The sequence below is a fragment of the Chrysochloris asiatica genome, unplaced genomic scaffold, assembly GCF_000296735.1.
Source record: "Chrysochloris asiatica unplaced genomic scaffold, ChrAsi1.0 scaffold00312, whole genome shotgun sequence".
Classification (NCBI taxonomy): domain Eukaryota; kingdom Metazoa; phylum Chordata; class Mammalia; order Afrosoricida; family Chrysochloridae; genus Chrysochloris; species Chrysochloris asiatica.
The window spans coordinates 1789258-1806819 of record NW_006408830.1 but is presented as its reverse complement, the minus strand read 5'-3'; the positions used below and the strand labels follow the sequence as shown (position 1 = coordinate 1806819).

Here is a 17562-nt window from a genome sequence, read left to right as displayed (position 1 = left end):
AAAACAAAGCTTTTCTTGATAAAGTAAACTACGATGGTTACAGAGGGGTGGGGAGGGAAATTATTCACAGGCTAGAGGGTAGACACATATTAACACGGGTGGCAGGGCAGGCACTATACAAGAGGGAGGTTGGGGGTGGTGGTTTGTGTTGTGGAGTCGGTTCCAACTTATAGTGACCTCTACAGGGTTTCCGAGGCTGTAAATGTTTACGGGAGCAGAAAGCCTCATCTTTCTCCCACGGAGCAGCTGGTAGTTTAAAACCGCTGACCTTAAGGTTCACAGCCCGATTCGTAACCACTACGCTACAAGAGCTCCTTAGAAAATTACATGGGGCAGCTCAAAAAGACAAAGTATTATAATTAAATATGCCAAGACCTAGAGTCAGAAAACCAAATGGGAAGCACTTCTCAAGTTACAAGAACTGAAAAAACAAAACAAAAAACCAAGCCTTGACTTGCAATATTGGAAGGGTATGGACAAAATACTGAATGAAACAGAAAGTATCAACAGAAGACAGCAGGAATACACAGAATCACTGTGCCAAAAAGAGTCTGTTAATGTCCAACCATTTCAAGAGGTAACACGTGATCAAGAACCAATAGTGCAGAAGGAAGAAGTCCAAGCTGCACTGAAGGCATTGGTGAAAAACAAGGCTCCAGGAATTGATGGAATACAAAATAAGAAGTGGGATTATATGAAGAAAAACGTGGCATCAGGATTGGAGGAAGACTCGGTAACCGATGATGCCTTGCTTGCTGGCAGTGAGGAGGACTTGAATTACTTACTGATGAAGATCAAAGACTATAGCCTTCAGTATGGGTTGTACCTCAATGTGAAGAAGACAAAAATCCTCACCACTGGACCAATGAATAACAACATGAGAAACGGAAATAAGATAGAAGTAATGAAGGACAGCAGTCAAGAAATCTAATGAGGTATTGTAATTATTGTGAACTGATGGTGCATGGAAGAGAACTGCAATCACTGTAAGGACCTGAAGTATATGACTTGTTGAATGTGGAACTGATGATCTGTTCTGTAAACCTTCACTTCATTTACAATAAAAAGTTTTGTTTTTTTTAACGATGTATTGCATTGGACAAACCTGCTTCAAAAGACCTCTTTTAAGGTGTTAAAGCACAAAGATGTCACTTTCAGGACTGAGGTGCAAATGACTTAATCCTGACTTAGTACATGGTATTTTCCATCACCTCATATGCATGTGAAAAGAGAATAAAAAAGGTTGGCAGAAGAATTGATGCATGTGAATTATGGTGTTGGTGAAGAACCAGAAGAAAGAACAAATCTGTCTTAGAAAAGGTACAGCCAGGACACTCCTTAGAAGGGAGGCGGGCACTTCCTGGGGACTGTAAAGGGCACTCACGCTGTTAATCATAATGTGCATGATGGTCTTTGGCATGAGATCACGGATGGACTTGTTGATGATGTCCACATATGAGTCCACCAGGTTGCGAATGGTCTCCACCTGGCGCTCCAGTTGCGGGTCCATGGAGAAGGTGTTCTCCTGGACCCCATCTTCATTTTCTGCCTAGAAGAGGGGAAGGGAAGGCGATGAGGGTGACTCTGGCCTGAGCTGAGCATGAGCTGAGCTGAGCCCCTGCATCTGGGCACTGCTCCCCCTAATCCACCAACACTGCACACTCTAGGCCTGGCTCCAGATGGCCGTCTCCCTGACCAGAGCTGGGCTGGACCCTCTCATCTGGGGATGGGAACATGCTATCTTGAGAATGGGAAGAGACGAGGGAGCAGGACCAAGCAGTAAGGCCCCAGTCCCTTCTGGGTCCCTGTCCTTGGCCCCTGAGTCCTGATCACAAAGGCCTGGAAGCCTTGGAGAAGGAGTTGGGTTGGGTGAAGTGTGGGTCAGCTCAGCCCAAGGTATGCTGGCCTGGCAGGCAGCTCCCCACCTGGTCCTTCTCAGGGTAGACCCCGGCTCGGAGAAATGAGGCTTTCCAGCTGTCCACGTCCTCCTGGGAGTCACAGGCCAGCTCAATCTGTCGCAGGTCCTTGTAGACATTCCTGTGACAGGCAAGGAGGAGCACAAGCTTAATCCTGAGCACAAGGGGCCCAGCAGATTGCTGAGGCGCAGCGGTGCTGGATTGAGGTGCAGGCTCTGGGGTCTGCTTGCCCCCCCAGTGAAACCCTGAGCCCCAGGTCCTCAAAGCCAAGAAGCCATGGGTAAGGGTTGGCACCTGAGCAGGCCCCATCTCCTCTCCTGCGAATTGGAGACTGTATGAGCACCTGGAGGCTTCACTGAGTGAGTGTCCTGTTCCATGGGGCTGGCAGCAGTCACAGTGGACGTGTGCACATCTCCCAGCATCTATGGGTCTAAGTTTTTGTGATCTCTGCCTTCTTCTTTCCTTCCTTTGGGAATTACCCATGCCCTCCTACATAATACTCTGGGGCCACACTCCCAGCAACCACCCAGGAGTAGGGGCATGTGTCCCACAAAACTCTCTTCTGGTTGGGGAACACACAGTCAAGGTCATCAGATTAGTTTAGAGCAGGGCTGTCCACCAAAGTTTTCTAGCAATGTTCTCCACCGTACTTGCCAACGTGGTGGCCACATGTCACCAGTGTGGCTGAGGAAGTGAAATTTGTATTTTCTTGGAAGTTCAAACAGCCATACTTCACCTGTGGGGGCTGGAATGCATCTAACTCTCAGGGGCGGATGGGATGGGGAGACACAGTGGTCCAGGAACCTAGACCTCTGGGAAAGCTTATGAAATGTTAGGCAATTGCGGGTCTGTGAGTGAACAGGGGTTCAGAGCCACAAGTTTGGAAGGAAACCAAGACGGACAAGACCTAGTGGTTACAGACACTGTTCGCTAGGTTAGGTCCCATTCCATGTGCCACACATGCTACCTCATCCCAAGGCAGGTGTAGCCAGGCCAAGCCACCATCAAAGCCTAAGCGTGTGGTTATGCATGGCCCTATGACTGGACAAGGAGCTCTGGTAGGGTAGTGGTTATGAATGGGGCTGTGAACCGCAAGATCAGCAGTTTGAAACTACCAGTTGTTCCATGGGAGAAGGATGAGGCTTTCTGCTCCCGTAAAGATTTACATCCTCAGAAACCCTGTATACGGTGGTCGCTATGAGTCAGAACCGACTCCATGGCACGTAACAACAAAAACATGACTGGGCAACAGGCCATTGGTGAGTGGCCACCTGAGCAGCTTCTGGAAGGAGTCCTGAGGGGGAGGGGCTAGTGTGGACAGCCATCTTGGATGAAAGGTGGCAGCTGGAAGTTGAGGAAGGTGGAGGAATGAGAAGGAGGGGCCTGGGTACCTGGCACCTGGCCTAGAGGCAAAGTCTGGGCTTCGTTTACATCAAAAAATAAACCGAGCTCTATCTTGTGTCCCCCCCAGCAGAGAGAGGAGCACAGGGGACTCAGAGTCACACACCCAGGGGCACTGCACAAGCCCCTGGCCTGGCCACGCAGTGCCCAGTGTCTCTCATTCTTCCTTAGCTTCCTGTGTGGCGGTGAACCAGCGGGTGGCCACACTGGCCTCCAAGCTTTAGGTCAACCCAGAAGAACACGCGCACAGCTTTTGCTTGCATGACCCCGTGAGATGCAGGAGGGGCTAAAGGGCAGCAGTCAAGGTGGCCCTGGGGCCAGATGGGGCTGTCAATGGGGCACCAAGCACTTTGGGACAGTGACATTGACTCAGGTAGCCTGGCTCCTGGACAAGGGGCCCTCCTGGGTCAGCGCTCAGTCCTTCCTCCTGTCAAAGGCTCTCTTCCCTACCAGAGAAAAGCAACCCTCTGTGGTGCTGAGTCTTCCTCCTCCGCTTCCCATGACAAATAGGCTCAGCCTCCTAGCCTTTTGTGTCTCCATCTGTACTTGTCAGTCTAAGGACATTATACCGATTCACACACAGTGATCCCAAATTCATACCTCTGCCTAGGCCTCACTTCAGAACACCCCATCCCAAGCCCACCCTGTCTCCACCTTCCCCAATTCTGGCTGCCTAAGGGTTGCCGCCAAGTCCCTTCTCTCTCACACCCACATCTATCAGGAGGTTTGGTTCAACACTACCCAGAATCCTCCTCTTCTATGTCCTCAGAGCACCCTGCTTTAGCCTCAAGCATCTCCTGCCTGGACCTAGCTCCCTCAGTGGATTCCCCTCACAGTAGCCACAGGGTACCTGTGAACACCTGAGTCAGGTCTCCCTCCTGTGACCACAGCACTATCCATGGCTCCCACTGCATTTCCTCCTGGTCTCTGTTGAGTGACCTCTTCCTTGACCACCTAGCAGAGGCATCTAGGTCGCTCACCTGGCTCTCGCCTCCCTCCCTCTAGACAGTGGGGCCCAATAGTAGGGAGCAGTTGGTCTCTATCTCCAGCCCTCCCAGGGAACCTTGGCCCCTCACCTCTGCTCTGTGTTAAAGATGGCAAAGACGTGCTTGTTGGACATGAAGCCTTTCTCCACGTCACGAATTTTGAGGTTGTCCAGTGGTAGCATATACTTCTTCTCTTTCTCCTGAGGATGGAAGAGAGGGGGTGAGCCTGAGCTCCTTCCTGGGCAGCGAGGACCCAATACTTCCCACATGATTGGAGCCTCTGCCACCACCGACTCACTGTGCCCAGCCTGATCCTGGTAGGCTGCGCCCAGGGCCTTGACACAGCTGCCTCCTGATCCCCTTCAGGTCTCTGTGCAGAGGCATCCGCTCCTCATTCTCCCTGTCACCGTCCCCCACCCCGCCCCTCCTGCAGACTGTGCTTACTAAAGTTACTGTCTGTTTCATCTTCACATTGGCCCTGGTGGTAATTTACAAGCCTGATCCCACTCTACAGATGTGGAGACGACAGCACTGTGTGGGCCAGGCAGCCAGTCAGGGCCAGGCAGGTATTGAAGAGTACCACAGCTGAAGCTGAGACCCTGCTGAGCTGATGCCCAGGGTCACAGAAGTGCCACCTCCTAATAGCCGTTCTGTCCTGTGGGGGCTGGCTGACTGTGTGCCAGTCCAGCAGTCCCAAGTGCTGCTGGGAAAGGCTCAGAGAAGGCGTGCCCCTGGCCAAGTGGGGGATGGGGTGTTGGCCAGGAGACAAGTCCCAGAGCTGGGAGCCCCAGACTCCACCTGTGGGCCTGGCCTGGGCCAGGTGGTACCCAGGTTACCTACAGCAGACTTCCTAACACCCGGTCACCCTTGTTGACACTACAGCCTCTGTGTTGCTCACTCATCAGCTGGAGTACCCCACCCCCTCCACTGCCTCACCCCCAGTGTGCTCATGGGCCATCTAGCTCCAGTCCATGTGACCCCAAACGAGGTGCTCGGCACCGCCCTCTGGGTCTGCCTCTCAACACCTGTCCCCCAGGCAGCAGCCCACTTCTCCTCATGTGCCCTGTCACTAGCCAATGGGAAGCTCTAGATGCAGCTACTACCCCAGAAATCAAGAGCAGTCGCAGGGACGGTAGGAGAGGGAGGCCACCTTGGTGTCTCAGGACAGTGGAGGAAGGGGTCGGGCAGCTGGCCTTGGCACACAGGCTACCTCCTCCGCGGACATGAAGCATTAGGACTGTAGACAGGCGAAAGGCGGAACACCACTCTACTGGCCCCTGGTTGCCTGCCTAGGGCACCTCACTCCCTCTCGGCACCCCAATTCCTCATCTGTCAACTGTAAACAGTAGGAGCCCCCTCCTCTTGCCAGCTGAAAATGAGCACAACGTGCCTGACACATAGCCAGGGCTCCGGAGGTGAAGGCAGACCCCAAAGGGAGGGAAGGTGGTGAAGCACGGCTGGGAATACATCCATGAAGAGTTCTGGGGGCTCCAGAAAGGTGAGCAGCACTGCAGCCCCCACCCTCTCATGCCAGGAGGCAGGAAGCTTCACGTTGGCTGGTGGGGGCCAAGTGACTGAGTCACAATTCATTCTGGTCCCGAGCGAGACGCCACATCTGGAAGCGTTTATCTTATAATCTGCTTCAAACTGCTGTCTTTGTAGCCGCCGGCAGGCACATACACACACACAGAATGCATACTTCCCGCCCCCATTACGGTCCCCCTCAAAGAGACCTCCCCTGCACAGAGGCCATGGACCCTTATGCTCCATCCCACCCACCCCTGGCTGCCTCCCAGCCCCCTCCCTATGATTTCCTGAAAACTCCTAACTTTCTCCAGATGTGTGCTGGCCCCAGACTGGCCACGTCAGAAGAGCCGGCGCATTGTTCCGAGAGCAGCGGTGGCTCCTGGGCCTACTCGTCAGTGCGGAGGTGGCCTGGGGGGAACCCCGGGACAGACAGCCGGCCCCGCCAGCCCAGTGTTCAGACTACCTGTTCGGGGTTCTGATGTGTACAGTAGTCTGTACATTGGTTAGGCTGGGCTCAGGCAAGCAGCACCTCGGGAAGGCCCTCCCCAGCCCCCACACTCGCTGCCTCCCCCATGACAAGGCTGATCTGGAGGTGAGTGTTGCTGCCCAGCACCCCATCTCTCATCAGGTGGAACTTCAGAGGGAAGAGTCTGGAGTGAAATAGGGGCCTGGGAAGAAACAGCGGCCAAGGGAGCCCCGGAGGGCGGGGGGACAGGGGCCCTTTGGACATCCCTCCCCCACACCGTACCTGCCACCTCCTATTTTTTGAATAAAGGGATATTGACATTCTGCCTCTCTCTGAGGCTTCTCCACCAAGGGTGGCCTGTACCCAGGGTGGCCACCATGTGTGTGAGCCTGCAGGCCCTGCTGGAGACGGTGGCATGACCTGAGACCTGAGCCTGCTTTGTGTCTGTGCCACAGAGCCCCTTTCCTCCCTGCCCCCTCTCTGCCTCCCGATGGGTTCTGAGGGCGCCCAGGGCTCCTGGTCGTCATCCCAGAGGAAGACCTGACGACGCCCCACTGAGAACGGCTGCAGCGCTGCCAAGCCCAGTATGCTCCTGGCCTGGAGGCTCTGATACGCAGAAGTGTCCCCATCTACAGCAGGAAGGTGCCCCGGCCCACACCCTGGACAGCACAGTGTCTGTGTGGACATCACAGATATGACTGTGTGGTGGCTCTGCTGACCCGACAGCCCAGGACAGTTCCTCAGAGGGCTCCACCCCCACTTCATCAGAGGAACCTCAGCCAGCCTAGGTGGTGGGCTCTGACCAGTACTGGGGCTGAGGTCAAGGAGCCCACATTCACAGACGCCCACAAGTATCGTCCACTATGGCAAGCGCCCCACAAGTGAGGCGCCCCATCACCCATCAAACGGAAGGCACTTCCCCAACTGGCTTGGTCCAGTGGCCTCAAAGTTAGAATTCAATGGGCTCTAACAAAATCTGGCTTGTAACATTATAGGATAAGCACTGGGACTGGTAACCGCAAGGTTGGCAGTTCAAACCCACCTGCTGCTTTCAGAAACCCTACACAGGGTCACTGTGAGTCAGAACCGACAGGCTGGCACTTAACTACAGAGTGGACTGGGACAGGTGCTTAGACCCTAGAGGGCACTGGTGGGGTGCACAGGCCTCAAGGAAGGACCCTGTGAAGTGGGTGGAGCCTGGGCTCTGGTCACCCACCAGGACAGACCCCAAGAAGCTCTGGCCCACGACCTCCACATGTAATAGGGGTGAGAAACAAGCCTCCATCTTTACCTTTATTTTAGCTTTTGTTACAAGACTCCAATCAACACCCTGTGTAGTATAACCATGGCAGTGTTGCGCTCAGCCAGCCACAATGCCTTAGTCGGCTCCTGCACTGGCCTCCAGACAGCTGAGAGAATGGGTAGGCCATTGGCACTTTCCAGAAGCTCCTGAAAATTAGAGGCCATGGAGCTGGTTCCGACTCCAAGCGATCCCATGTGTCAAGTAAAACTGTGCCCCACAGGGTTTCCAATGGAGTTTTCAGACCTGTGGCCTTTCCTTTCAAGACACTTCTGAGTGGACTCAAATCCACCAACCACTTAGCTAACAGCCTATCACTTAACCAGCAACTCCTAGTAAGTTCACGCAAGTGCAGAATGTTCGTGACACCGACACTGGCTAACTAACTAAGCATCTCACAATCAGCAGGGGTCACTGTACCTCATTTATTCATGGGGAAACTGAGGCCAGAGAGGTCAGGGGCCAGGCGAAGGTCATACAGCTCGCAGAGCCTGGCAGCAGAGCCTGAGCCCCTGACCAGGGCTGTGCCCTCTTGTAAAAATGAGGGTACTCGCTGTGGCCTGGAAGGCCAACATCGGTCTAGCCCTGCCGGTCTCCATTGCCTCCTCTGGCAAGCTGACATGCTGTCAGGCCCAACCCATGGGGGCATGAGGAGCTGGTGACATGACCCTACTGGTGATGCTGAAGAGGACACAGTAATGCTGAGTGGTGCCTCCAAAGGGAGTGCATGTGGGGCATGCCCACCGAGTGTGCCTGAGTGCCTGCTCACAGCTGAACAGCCCTGCCAGCCAGCCACTCACCTCCTCATCCTTGTACCAGGACAGCGACTCAGCAGTCAGCACAAACCAGTACTCCTTGGAGCCGCCCTTCATCAGGCTGATGTTGTTGATGGTCAGCCAGCCCTTACGGATCACCTGAAGAGGAGGAGGGGGCTCAGCACAGGAGAGGACCCTACTGCTCACAGCCCGCCCTCTCCCACAGCAAGGAGGGAAGCTTAGGACCAAGGCAGAGACACTTCCAGTCTGAAGTCCAGCCCAAAGCCAGGAAGCCCAAGTCCACCTTGCCCCAAGCACTTCCTGTGAAACCAAGGGGAGGGGGTACCCAGAGCCCACCTGAGTTCTTACAGGCTGACAGCCTAGGGGCAGCTGGGGGCCCGCCCCTCTCTAGACCTCATTGCGCTCCTCTGATGTGTGGTCAGGGTGCAAGGTGGCCCAGAGCAGGAAGAGTCCAGGTCATGTGTCAGATGACACAGTAGGCATTCCACTTGGTCTGGTGGGTGTAGTTCTCATAGGCTATCTGGGTCCTGCCCCTCGAGCCCTCTTTGGGGGCGGGGGTGATGGTCTAGACCTGCCCATACTACAGAGCTGGGGGGTTCACCGAGCAAGCACCCCTGAACCCTGCTGCCCGCACTGTGACCGACCTGCTGACTGGCTCTGCACAGGCTCTTTCCAGAGTATGAGGCGGTATGGGGGGCCTGGACCCAGAGGTTTGATGACAAACGTTTATGCTCAGGGACCTCCCCTAGGGACCCAGGAGGGGACCTCCAGACACCCCCACTGACTTCAAGCCCGAGGCCCCCTTTACTCTGACTGACATTTTGGGAAGCTGTGCTGGGAAGAGTTCACGGATGAAGCGTGGCTGTCCACAGCCGTCAGCTGAGTGGGCAGTAGATCCAGGCCTGCACGAGGCACTCACCTGACACCTAACTGGGGGTGGGCCCCAGAGCGGAGGAAGGGAAGAGCAGACCTCAGAAGCAAGCATGGGCCAGAGCCCCCCAACACTCTGGACTGAGAACCCCAGGCAGCAGGAAGCACATGAGACATGGGCAGGACCACTTGGGTCCCCGGCAGCAACAGACCAGGCTAAGGTGCAGAGGCTGTGGACCCCCAGGGCTCTGGAAAGGCGCTTCGCCTTCCCCCACTGACCTGCTCTGAGCCCATTAAGACCTCACCAGGCACCCCAGCCACAGCGGTCGGCCTTTCCTTCATGGCTAAGCGTGGGCTCTGAGCCCCAGAAGGTTGAAGTGCAGGCCGTCACCGCCAGCCACACCAAAGTCCCTGCCCAGGTTGGAGACAGCCTGAGATGCCTTTGGAACACCATCAGGCAATGGCTCCCTGGGACAATGAGGACATCGTCCTGTCTGGGGCAGGCCATGACCTGGTACTCAACGGGCATCCCTGTTGGCAATGGGGTGCCCAGGGCATTCTCACTTTGACCACTAGGAGTCCTTTGTCTGGGGAAAGCCCTCAATCTTGGACAAAATGGGGTGGTTGGCAAAGCTGGTCTTCAGATTCAGCGCCAGGCAGAAATGAGAAGGAGCCCTGGGACTGAGAAGGAAGCCCCTGGCTCAGGGTGGAGCCCTAGAGTAGAGCCCAGGACCACCAGCTTCCCTAGTCTGCTGCCACTCAGGACAGGAAGGCAGTCCCCCAGGGCTGAGCTTAGGGAACACACCTCAGAGACTTCCTTTCAGCTACTGACTGACAACAGGGGAGAGAAGTTGCCATGGCAAGGGCGCTGCATAGTGGGTGGCTACCAAGGGGACACATATGCCCCAAGCTGTCCTCAGGGCCCTGGTAAGCTGCCTCTACCCATGGGGACTCCCAGTCAGAGTTGGGGACCGGGCGCTGATCTTGTTGTGGGGCAGGGTTTGTTCCACAGGGCACTGCCCAGGCCATGGCAGGTACAACACACCAAAACCTCAGGACAGAAGGCCGTAGGAGCCTGGGCAGAAGCCCCCGGGTCCTCCTTGTCCCTCATGCCATACTGCGGGCCAGCTGCATGAGTGGCTACGTGGGGTTGGTGCTGGCTGTGGGCAGCAAACATGTGAGTCTAGAAAAAGGGACAGTGGCCAGCTCTGCCTGTGATCACCTGGGCCACCCAAGGGGCCTGGGCAGAAAGAAGCGGGGGTGGGGGTGGGGGTGGCGGCAGACAGGAGAGGCAGCAGACAGCGTTCCCGCTCCAGGCACACGGCATCAGCACGCAGCACACATCGGGGAGGTAGGGTGAGGGGGTGAGGGTGGGGGGCAGGCAATGATGGGTACAGTCATAATGGGTCCCCAAGGAGACCTGTCTAGCTCCTCCCTTGGTGAGTGTTCTGCTCCAAGCTGCCTGGCCAGGGATGGAAACCACTCCCAAACGACCTGGAGGCCACGACTACATGCATGGCAGAGCCTGGCTATGGGTATGGAAACAGAAATATGACGGAAACCCTCAGAATGAGGGGGAGAAGCAGGCCCCTGGGGAAGACCACGCCAGAGGGTCTCTTTTTGTCTCCCAACTCCAGACTCTCACTCTGGCCTTTTCTCAACCTCCTAGGAGATGGGGCAGTAAGGTCTAACAGAGAATCGGCTCAGCTACTGAAAAGACAAAGCCAGAGGGCCAAGGTGGGGCCCACCCACCACCTCAGTGGTTGTCAGTGGGAGACTGTCAGGAAATGAAGCAAGGTGGATCCTCTAACGGTGAGTGACTGCTGAGACTCACACCTTCCTCACGTTCCACACCAGGCCCAACAGGGGGCTCCACACACAGGAGGAGGGGATATCTACGGCAGGGATGGCAAATACAACTCATCTGTGTAGCCACATGGACTGACTGGTCAGTACGAATGGGATTGATTAATGATGCCTGCCACAGGCAAAGGAAAAGAGAGGGTGCAGTGAAACACCACCCTCATATATTGTCTTAAGTGCCACAAAGGCAGGAGGAAAGGAGCAGCATTCAGGAAAAAGTTTGTTGATTATTAGTCACACCTGTCATGAGTATAAGAAAGGAACGTGAGGATACCATGTGGAAAGTCACATCTACCACAGAACAGGGGACTGGGGGCATGTTAGGGAAAGAATGCCAGGATTGATTAGTGATGTCTGGCACTGGCAAATGACAGAAGAAAAGCAGAAGGGACAGAGCGCTTGGGTCAATGAGCCATGTCCACCCTGAGCACAGAGTAGGAGAATTCTGTTTGTGGAGAGAAGTATGCTCTAATCAATGAGTGATGTCTGCCCTGGAGATAGGAGGGTTGGCGGAGGAAAACACACATTCTTTGAGCAAATCTAGCATGGGCTGGGACACAAGGGGATAGAGCAAGGTGTGTGAGCCAAGTATCTGCCATCCCTGAGCTACAGGAAACCAGGTTAAGCGGCCAGGAATCAGTGAGGGTGGGCCCCGTCAAAGGTGGTCTCAGGTTAGTGCCTATGTAAGTCAACTTATACTCAGGACAAGCTAATTAAGTCCAGCCCAGGGGACTGCTGCAGGGCAAGTGCTTTCGTTAGCTTGATTTTTAGTTATTTGTTATTTGGAGGGGTGGGGAGGGTTTGGAAGGGAGAGGAGAATGTTACAGGGTAGGCGGGGTCTCCAGCGCTACTAGATTCTCTAACGTTTGCTACCACACTAAGTGAGTACTTACCAGGATCTCCCCCTTTGAAAACACAAAGTTAGGGTTGGGGGTAATTCAAGGAAGAGCAGGTCGAGGACAAGAGATGGAGGGGACATGAGGGGACAGAGAAGAAGCAGGAAAAGCACAAACACAGGAACACAGGAGAGGAGGAGAGCAGAGGGAGGAAAAAAAAAAAAAAACACAGCAAAAGAAAAAAAAATTACATGCTATTAATTAAATTCATGGTGTTAATATTTAATTCATTATCATTTCCCGAAACAAAAAAGCAACAACGTATGAATTACCTATGGCAAGCGCAAAAAAAAAAAAACAAAAAAAATTAAATATAAGAAATCATGCAGTGGCTACTACATCTTTGTTTTCCAACGGGCAGTATAACTGTGTATCATTGTGCAAGATCAACAGGAGAGCCCCAGCCCCCCACCTCTGCCCAATGATGAGAAGGGGATGTTGACAGAGATATTGCAAAGATGACCTATTTCCTTGGGGCTGGGGAAGGTACCTACGACCGACATTTATGAAGCCTTTCCTGTTTCTTAAGGCCTGTCACGTGGCTCAGGGTTTTTCCACGCATGGGCTCCAGTCACCCTCCCCCCCCACCTCCCACCCCCTCCATGAACTGTCTTAGCAATGCAGCTCCAGCTCCCATCCACCTGTGGCCTATTGTTAGCATCCCTGTGGCTGGTCAACCCAACTGGCAGCAGAGACCTCGGGTCATTATCACACTGTCCACTCTACTCCCCCTCGCATATAAAATCTGCCATGGCCCAGCCAGAGCTGCCCAATGTCAGCCAACTCCAGAGACCGAGAGAGTGGGGGGCCTGGTGATACAGGGCCAGCCTTAGGAGAGGCATTGCAGGCATCCCTGAGTGTGCCCCCCATCCCCGGGGAGAAGGGTGGCTGAGGAGGGTGGGCTACCTGATTGGGGATGGCTCTCTTCTTATTCAGCTGTGTGCTCCTCTGCTGGGCGCTGGAACAAAAACAGAGACAGCTCATGTGGATAAGGCAAGAGAGCAAGGGACTGCATGGCCCAGGGGGAGGGTGGGGGCTTCCTCCCACAGGGGGCCCACTGCCCAACTACAGACAGAGGCTGAGAGCAGCCCTCCTGCACACAAGGCTTGCCAAAGGGAAGGAGAAGCTCAGAAACATTCAACGAGAAAACGTGTCTGGTTAAACGGAGGCTCCCAACCCCTGACCCCAGCCACTCCTAAAAGTACCAGCTCCTCATTTCCAGAAGGCCCAGAATCCTAGAACCTCAAGGAGGGAACATGGGAAAAGAAGCTGGATTCCCAGGGAGCCAAATGGTGACCCCAAGTCACCTAAGCACCACGCTGGCTGGGGGTCTAATCTGGTTCTCTTCCTATCTCTGACCCAGCACCAGGCCTGAGGAGGCTCGGACTCGGACTCTTAAGCCCAAGGTGATCAGACTCTGCAAGGGAGCCACCTGGGCTCAGGATGACTGCCAGGGAAGCACCACTGATACTGGACAGCTCCTGAGCAAATCCAGCAGCAATCCAGACCGACAGGGCGTGCTACCTACAAGGTCCTTTACTCGTTGTTATCCATCAAATTCCCTTCCTGGTTCTGGCTGCCACAAAGCTGTTGGTGAACCTAGTCAATTCCCTGATTGGTTCTAAGGAAGTTTCTAGTGCTTCCTGGTAAGCAGTCATATCACCTAAAAATAATGTACATTTCCTGATACTTATACATCGTATCTTCTTTTTTTATCTTGCTGCTTTGCTATAACTTTTAAAAACAAAGAAAACATCTTGTTGCCACCTTTTACTGACACCCTGGTGGTTTTCCTTAAAGCTTAAACTGGTTGCTGGTTTAAGGCAGGAAAGCACATACTAGGTTTCTCCTTGGTTATTAAAGGTTTGACAGTCAGGAATAGATGTGGAATTGTATCCAGTGATCTTCCTAACGTTTTTAATTACAGTGTTTAGAGGGCAGCAAGAAGCTGAAAACCAGAGCGCATGAAGGCGCTTGATCAATAGTGTCTGGAGGAGGCAGAAAAAATGTAATTCAACACAGCAATGAAAAAAACAAACAAACAAACCCACAGCAATGGCCGAGTGCTGCTTGCTCAAACCCTCCTGGCTCCTACTCTTGGCAGCTCCCTCAAAGGCCAGCCCACGAGAGTCTGTCCCCCTTGTGTGGCCTCCAGCATGGAGTTCCTACTGCCCTGGAGAGGGAGGAGAGCCCAGAGGCCCCTCCTGGCCACGGGGGCTAGTTGCTACCTCTCTCAGTTCCACCCTGCCTTGGTTGGCTGTCCTTCCCATGGTCCTGGGAGCCTCTTGACCTTTCTTCCCTCTGTCCCCAAGACCGTACCTGTCACCTGGCTGTTACCACTCGGCTGAAACACTACTTCTTCACTCCCCTCTCACCACCCCCCTTTCCAGATCTCATCCTCTTGACCATTTGTTCAATGACTCTCATCTTTCCAGATCTGGCTTGTTACATTCCAGGTCCTGAGGCCCAGCACTGTCGTGGCCTCTGTAAAGGCACCTGGGGGCCTAGGCTTGTGGCTGGGCTGGGCAGAGCCTGGTACCCTGAGCCCCACACCCAGTCCAGGCATCCCCACTTCACACACTAGGGAGAAGGCACACAGCAGGCAATACAATACCCACCCGGTCACCAGCTGCTCAGTATAGTAACAGCTGGGGTCATTGGGAAGGCCCCGGAATCCAGAGGAAAGAGTGGAGTGGTCAAAGGAAAAACAGGAGAGATTGTGAGAAGGAACTGTGGATGAAGTGTGAGAAGCAGAGACGTTACGGTGAGGACAACAACAGCAAGGCCAAGAGTGGAACCGGCGTTTTCAGGCCCACATGCCCGGCTGCTGGGAGGACAGGCATGGAGAGGCTGCCTTCCCTATGACTTCGAGCAGCCACCTGAGGTGCCATCCATCTGGAAGGTCAAGTCCAGGGCTCTGGCCCATCTGGACTCTGGTCGTGCCCACCACCGGCCACATCTCCACCCTTTGAAGAACTCTGTGTTTCTTCCTGTCTTCACTCCACTCACCTACTGCATGTCCCGTCAATAGAACAGGTGCCCCATCAACTTTGTGGAAAACACCAACACATGTTTTCTCAGATAACTACTTAGCCCAGGTCCTGGTCCTCGGAGGCGTCCTCGGCCTCACCCAGCACTGACCACAGCACATCGTGACTGCCTTGTGTACGTGACCCTGGGCAGGAGACCTCACTTTGAGGGAAGGACCCAGGTGTCTAAGGAGGCAGGGGCTGGGTGATTGTGAGGATCCTGATGTGCTACTTCCTCGGGGCCTCCTGACTCCTTCAAATAGCATCCCGCGTGACCGCCTCCCCTCCTGTCTGGACCGCGAGATCTCCCATGCACGGCATAGAAGGCACACCAGCAGGATTTGCCAAACACACAAAGAAGTTCTCTGATAATCAATCGGCTGTTCGCTGCAGGCAGAGACCTAATGGATCACTAACCCACATGACATCCAAGCTCAGGGGGAGTGGGGCGTGGAGCGGGACGGGCCCTGGAATGGAGCCAGTGGGGAAACCCTAGAAACCACCCAGCGTCTACACATCTCCATTCTGCCCAAACTGGAGGCCTGCTTCCATAGAAGATTGTGGTTTGAAACTTTGCAACTATAAGTCACAGAGCCTTGCAGGTTGAAGGGTCCCCGAAGCTGTTAGCCTGTTGTGTGGGTGGGCCTGGGAGAAGCTGCCTATCGGGCAAGGAAAGGTTCTGAGGAATCTCATAGGACAAGCAGTGGGGCCAATCACACACCTCACAAATGTGTTTTGCCACTGTGCCATCTCTTCTTAAACGATCAACTAAGATGTCCCACCAGCTGCTGTCCCAACAAGTGTACGTACTTGGCAAATCCAATGAAGTCCTCGTGGTTCGTGTTGATGTAGGATTGCTCGATGTCAATCAGCAGTAGAATCTGAGGAAAGCAGTGGGACTGTGAGTCCAGACCCAGCAGAGCAGGGAGGGCCAGCGAGCAGGGCACTCCCCACGTCCACTAGCAAAAGGGGGCCTGGAAAACACACTGTTATCCAGGCAGGAGCACATCAGTTGCCCCCATCACACAGACCCCTGCATAGACCTGAAAGGAGGAGGAGGCATGGCTACTCCCGGATACCAGGGCCCCACAGACAGGCAAGTGAGATGGGGGAAACAGAGGAGCACAGGGCAGTGAGACGGGAACAGCACAGCCTCTGGGGTCCAGCACCTGCGCTGGAGTTGTGGCTCAGCCACGGACCATACAGCTCTGAGTGGTGGGATGGGACCATAAGAAGGCCTCACTTCTGAGGGCTACATCATTGAGAAAACACAGTCTTCAGAAGCGGCCTTCTGTTAAAAATGCAAAGATAGTTTGAAGACTGAAGCTTTCAACTTTCAATCTAGCCAAGTGAGGACATTAAAATACACAGACACACAAGTACACAAACAATCGATACTATCACTTCAGACAGAAACAGGCAAACAGTACACTGTACTTGCTAAAACTTATCCTCTCTTGCCTTTTCCATTCTTGGCCCATGATGAGGTTTGTCTTTAGGAGCCACCAGCCTAGTCAGCTTGCTGGGTTGGTGGGCATTAAGAACGGGCGGGCCAGGCAGCCTAGGAGGAGGGTACCATGTGCTGAGCACCGTGTGTCTCACCCTCCTCAAGGATAAACTGGACAGAACATTTGAACCTTGAAGGATTGTTGGACAAGGCCCAAGGGAGCCAGGTCACTGATTTGATAAGCCTGTGTTCCATCACTGGGGCCCTGGGTCCAGCCTGGCTGTGTGGACAGTGAGGCAACCAGAGCTATGGCGCACAGCATCATTCTTGCAAAAGAATAAAATGACCCGGGACCTCTGCAGCCTTTCATGCACTTGCAGGCTACTGAAATAACGAGGTTAAGAAGCACAGGCAGTGACTGGCCAAACCCAGCCTGTGGGCCCAGCATCTCCCACGGCACAGCCTCTGTTCTGTGTGAGGCAGGGAGAGAAGGAGCCATTCTTGGCTAAGAGATTTAAAAGTCATAACAATCAAATGTGTGCAGGCTCATTTAGATCCTGGTTTAAACCAACAACTGCAGAGACACCAAGAGAAAGACTGAGGAGAAGCAACGAAGACCAGAGACTGACCAGACATTGGGCAGTTGAAGGCAGAACGATGGTCACGGATGTGCCGTGACCAGGAATTAGACACTATGGTGAAGTGGGAGCCAAAGTTGGCTTTGAATACTCCAGGAAGTAAGGGCAGGTGAGATCAGCAGAACAGTGATAGGGGTCCTGATCTCCAAAGCAGGTGGAGCCCCAGAGCACCTGGTCCGCTCTCCAGCTTTGTGTCTTCCCAAGAAAAATCTTAGAATGCAAAAAGTCCTCCAGCAGGGAAACGTATAACCCTCCGGACCACAGAACATGACTCAGCAAGACCACTGACACACACACACACACACACACACACACACAGCACACAACAGGGGCCGACACAAAGGCGTCCCACTGAGTGGGAGAAGTTCATTCTAGTTGGAGAACTTTAATTTTCCAAACAAGCTCTGATCAATCGTCTCTAGCCCTGCTGGTTTGTTCTGTGTTTTT

At 54.0% G+C, this 17562-nt stretch overlaps 1 protein-coding gene across 7 annotated transcripts in view; it reads right to left on the bottom strand.

Moving 5' to 3' along the window:
* The window catches only part of DNM2 (dynamin 2), a 94511-nt gene that overhangs the window by 4041 nt on the left and 72908 nt on the right, over nt 1-17562 (bottom strand). For 4 of the 7 annotated variants that reach the window (XM_006875118.1, XM_006875114.1, XM_006875115.1 and 1 more), the window contains exons 12-18: nt 15841-15911; nt 12908-12959; nt 11999-12010; nt 8397-8510; nt 4394-4503; nt 1926-2037; nt 1385-1549 (exon numbers count right to left, since the gene is read on the bottom strand). In XM_006875118.1, coding sequence (XP_006875180.1) covers nt 1385-1549; nt 1926-2037; nt 4394-4503; nt 8397-8510; nt 11999-12010; nt 12908-12959; nt 15841-15911 — 636 coding nt within the window. The remainder of the gene's footprint in view (nt 1-1384; nt 1550-1925; nt 2038-4393; nt 4504-8396; nt 8511-11998; nt 12011-12907; nt 12960-15840; nt 15912-17562) is intronic. The other 3 variants (XM_006875116.1, XM_006875117.1, XM_006875119.1) reach the window with 1 other exon arrangement.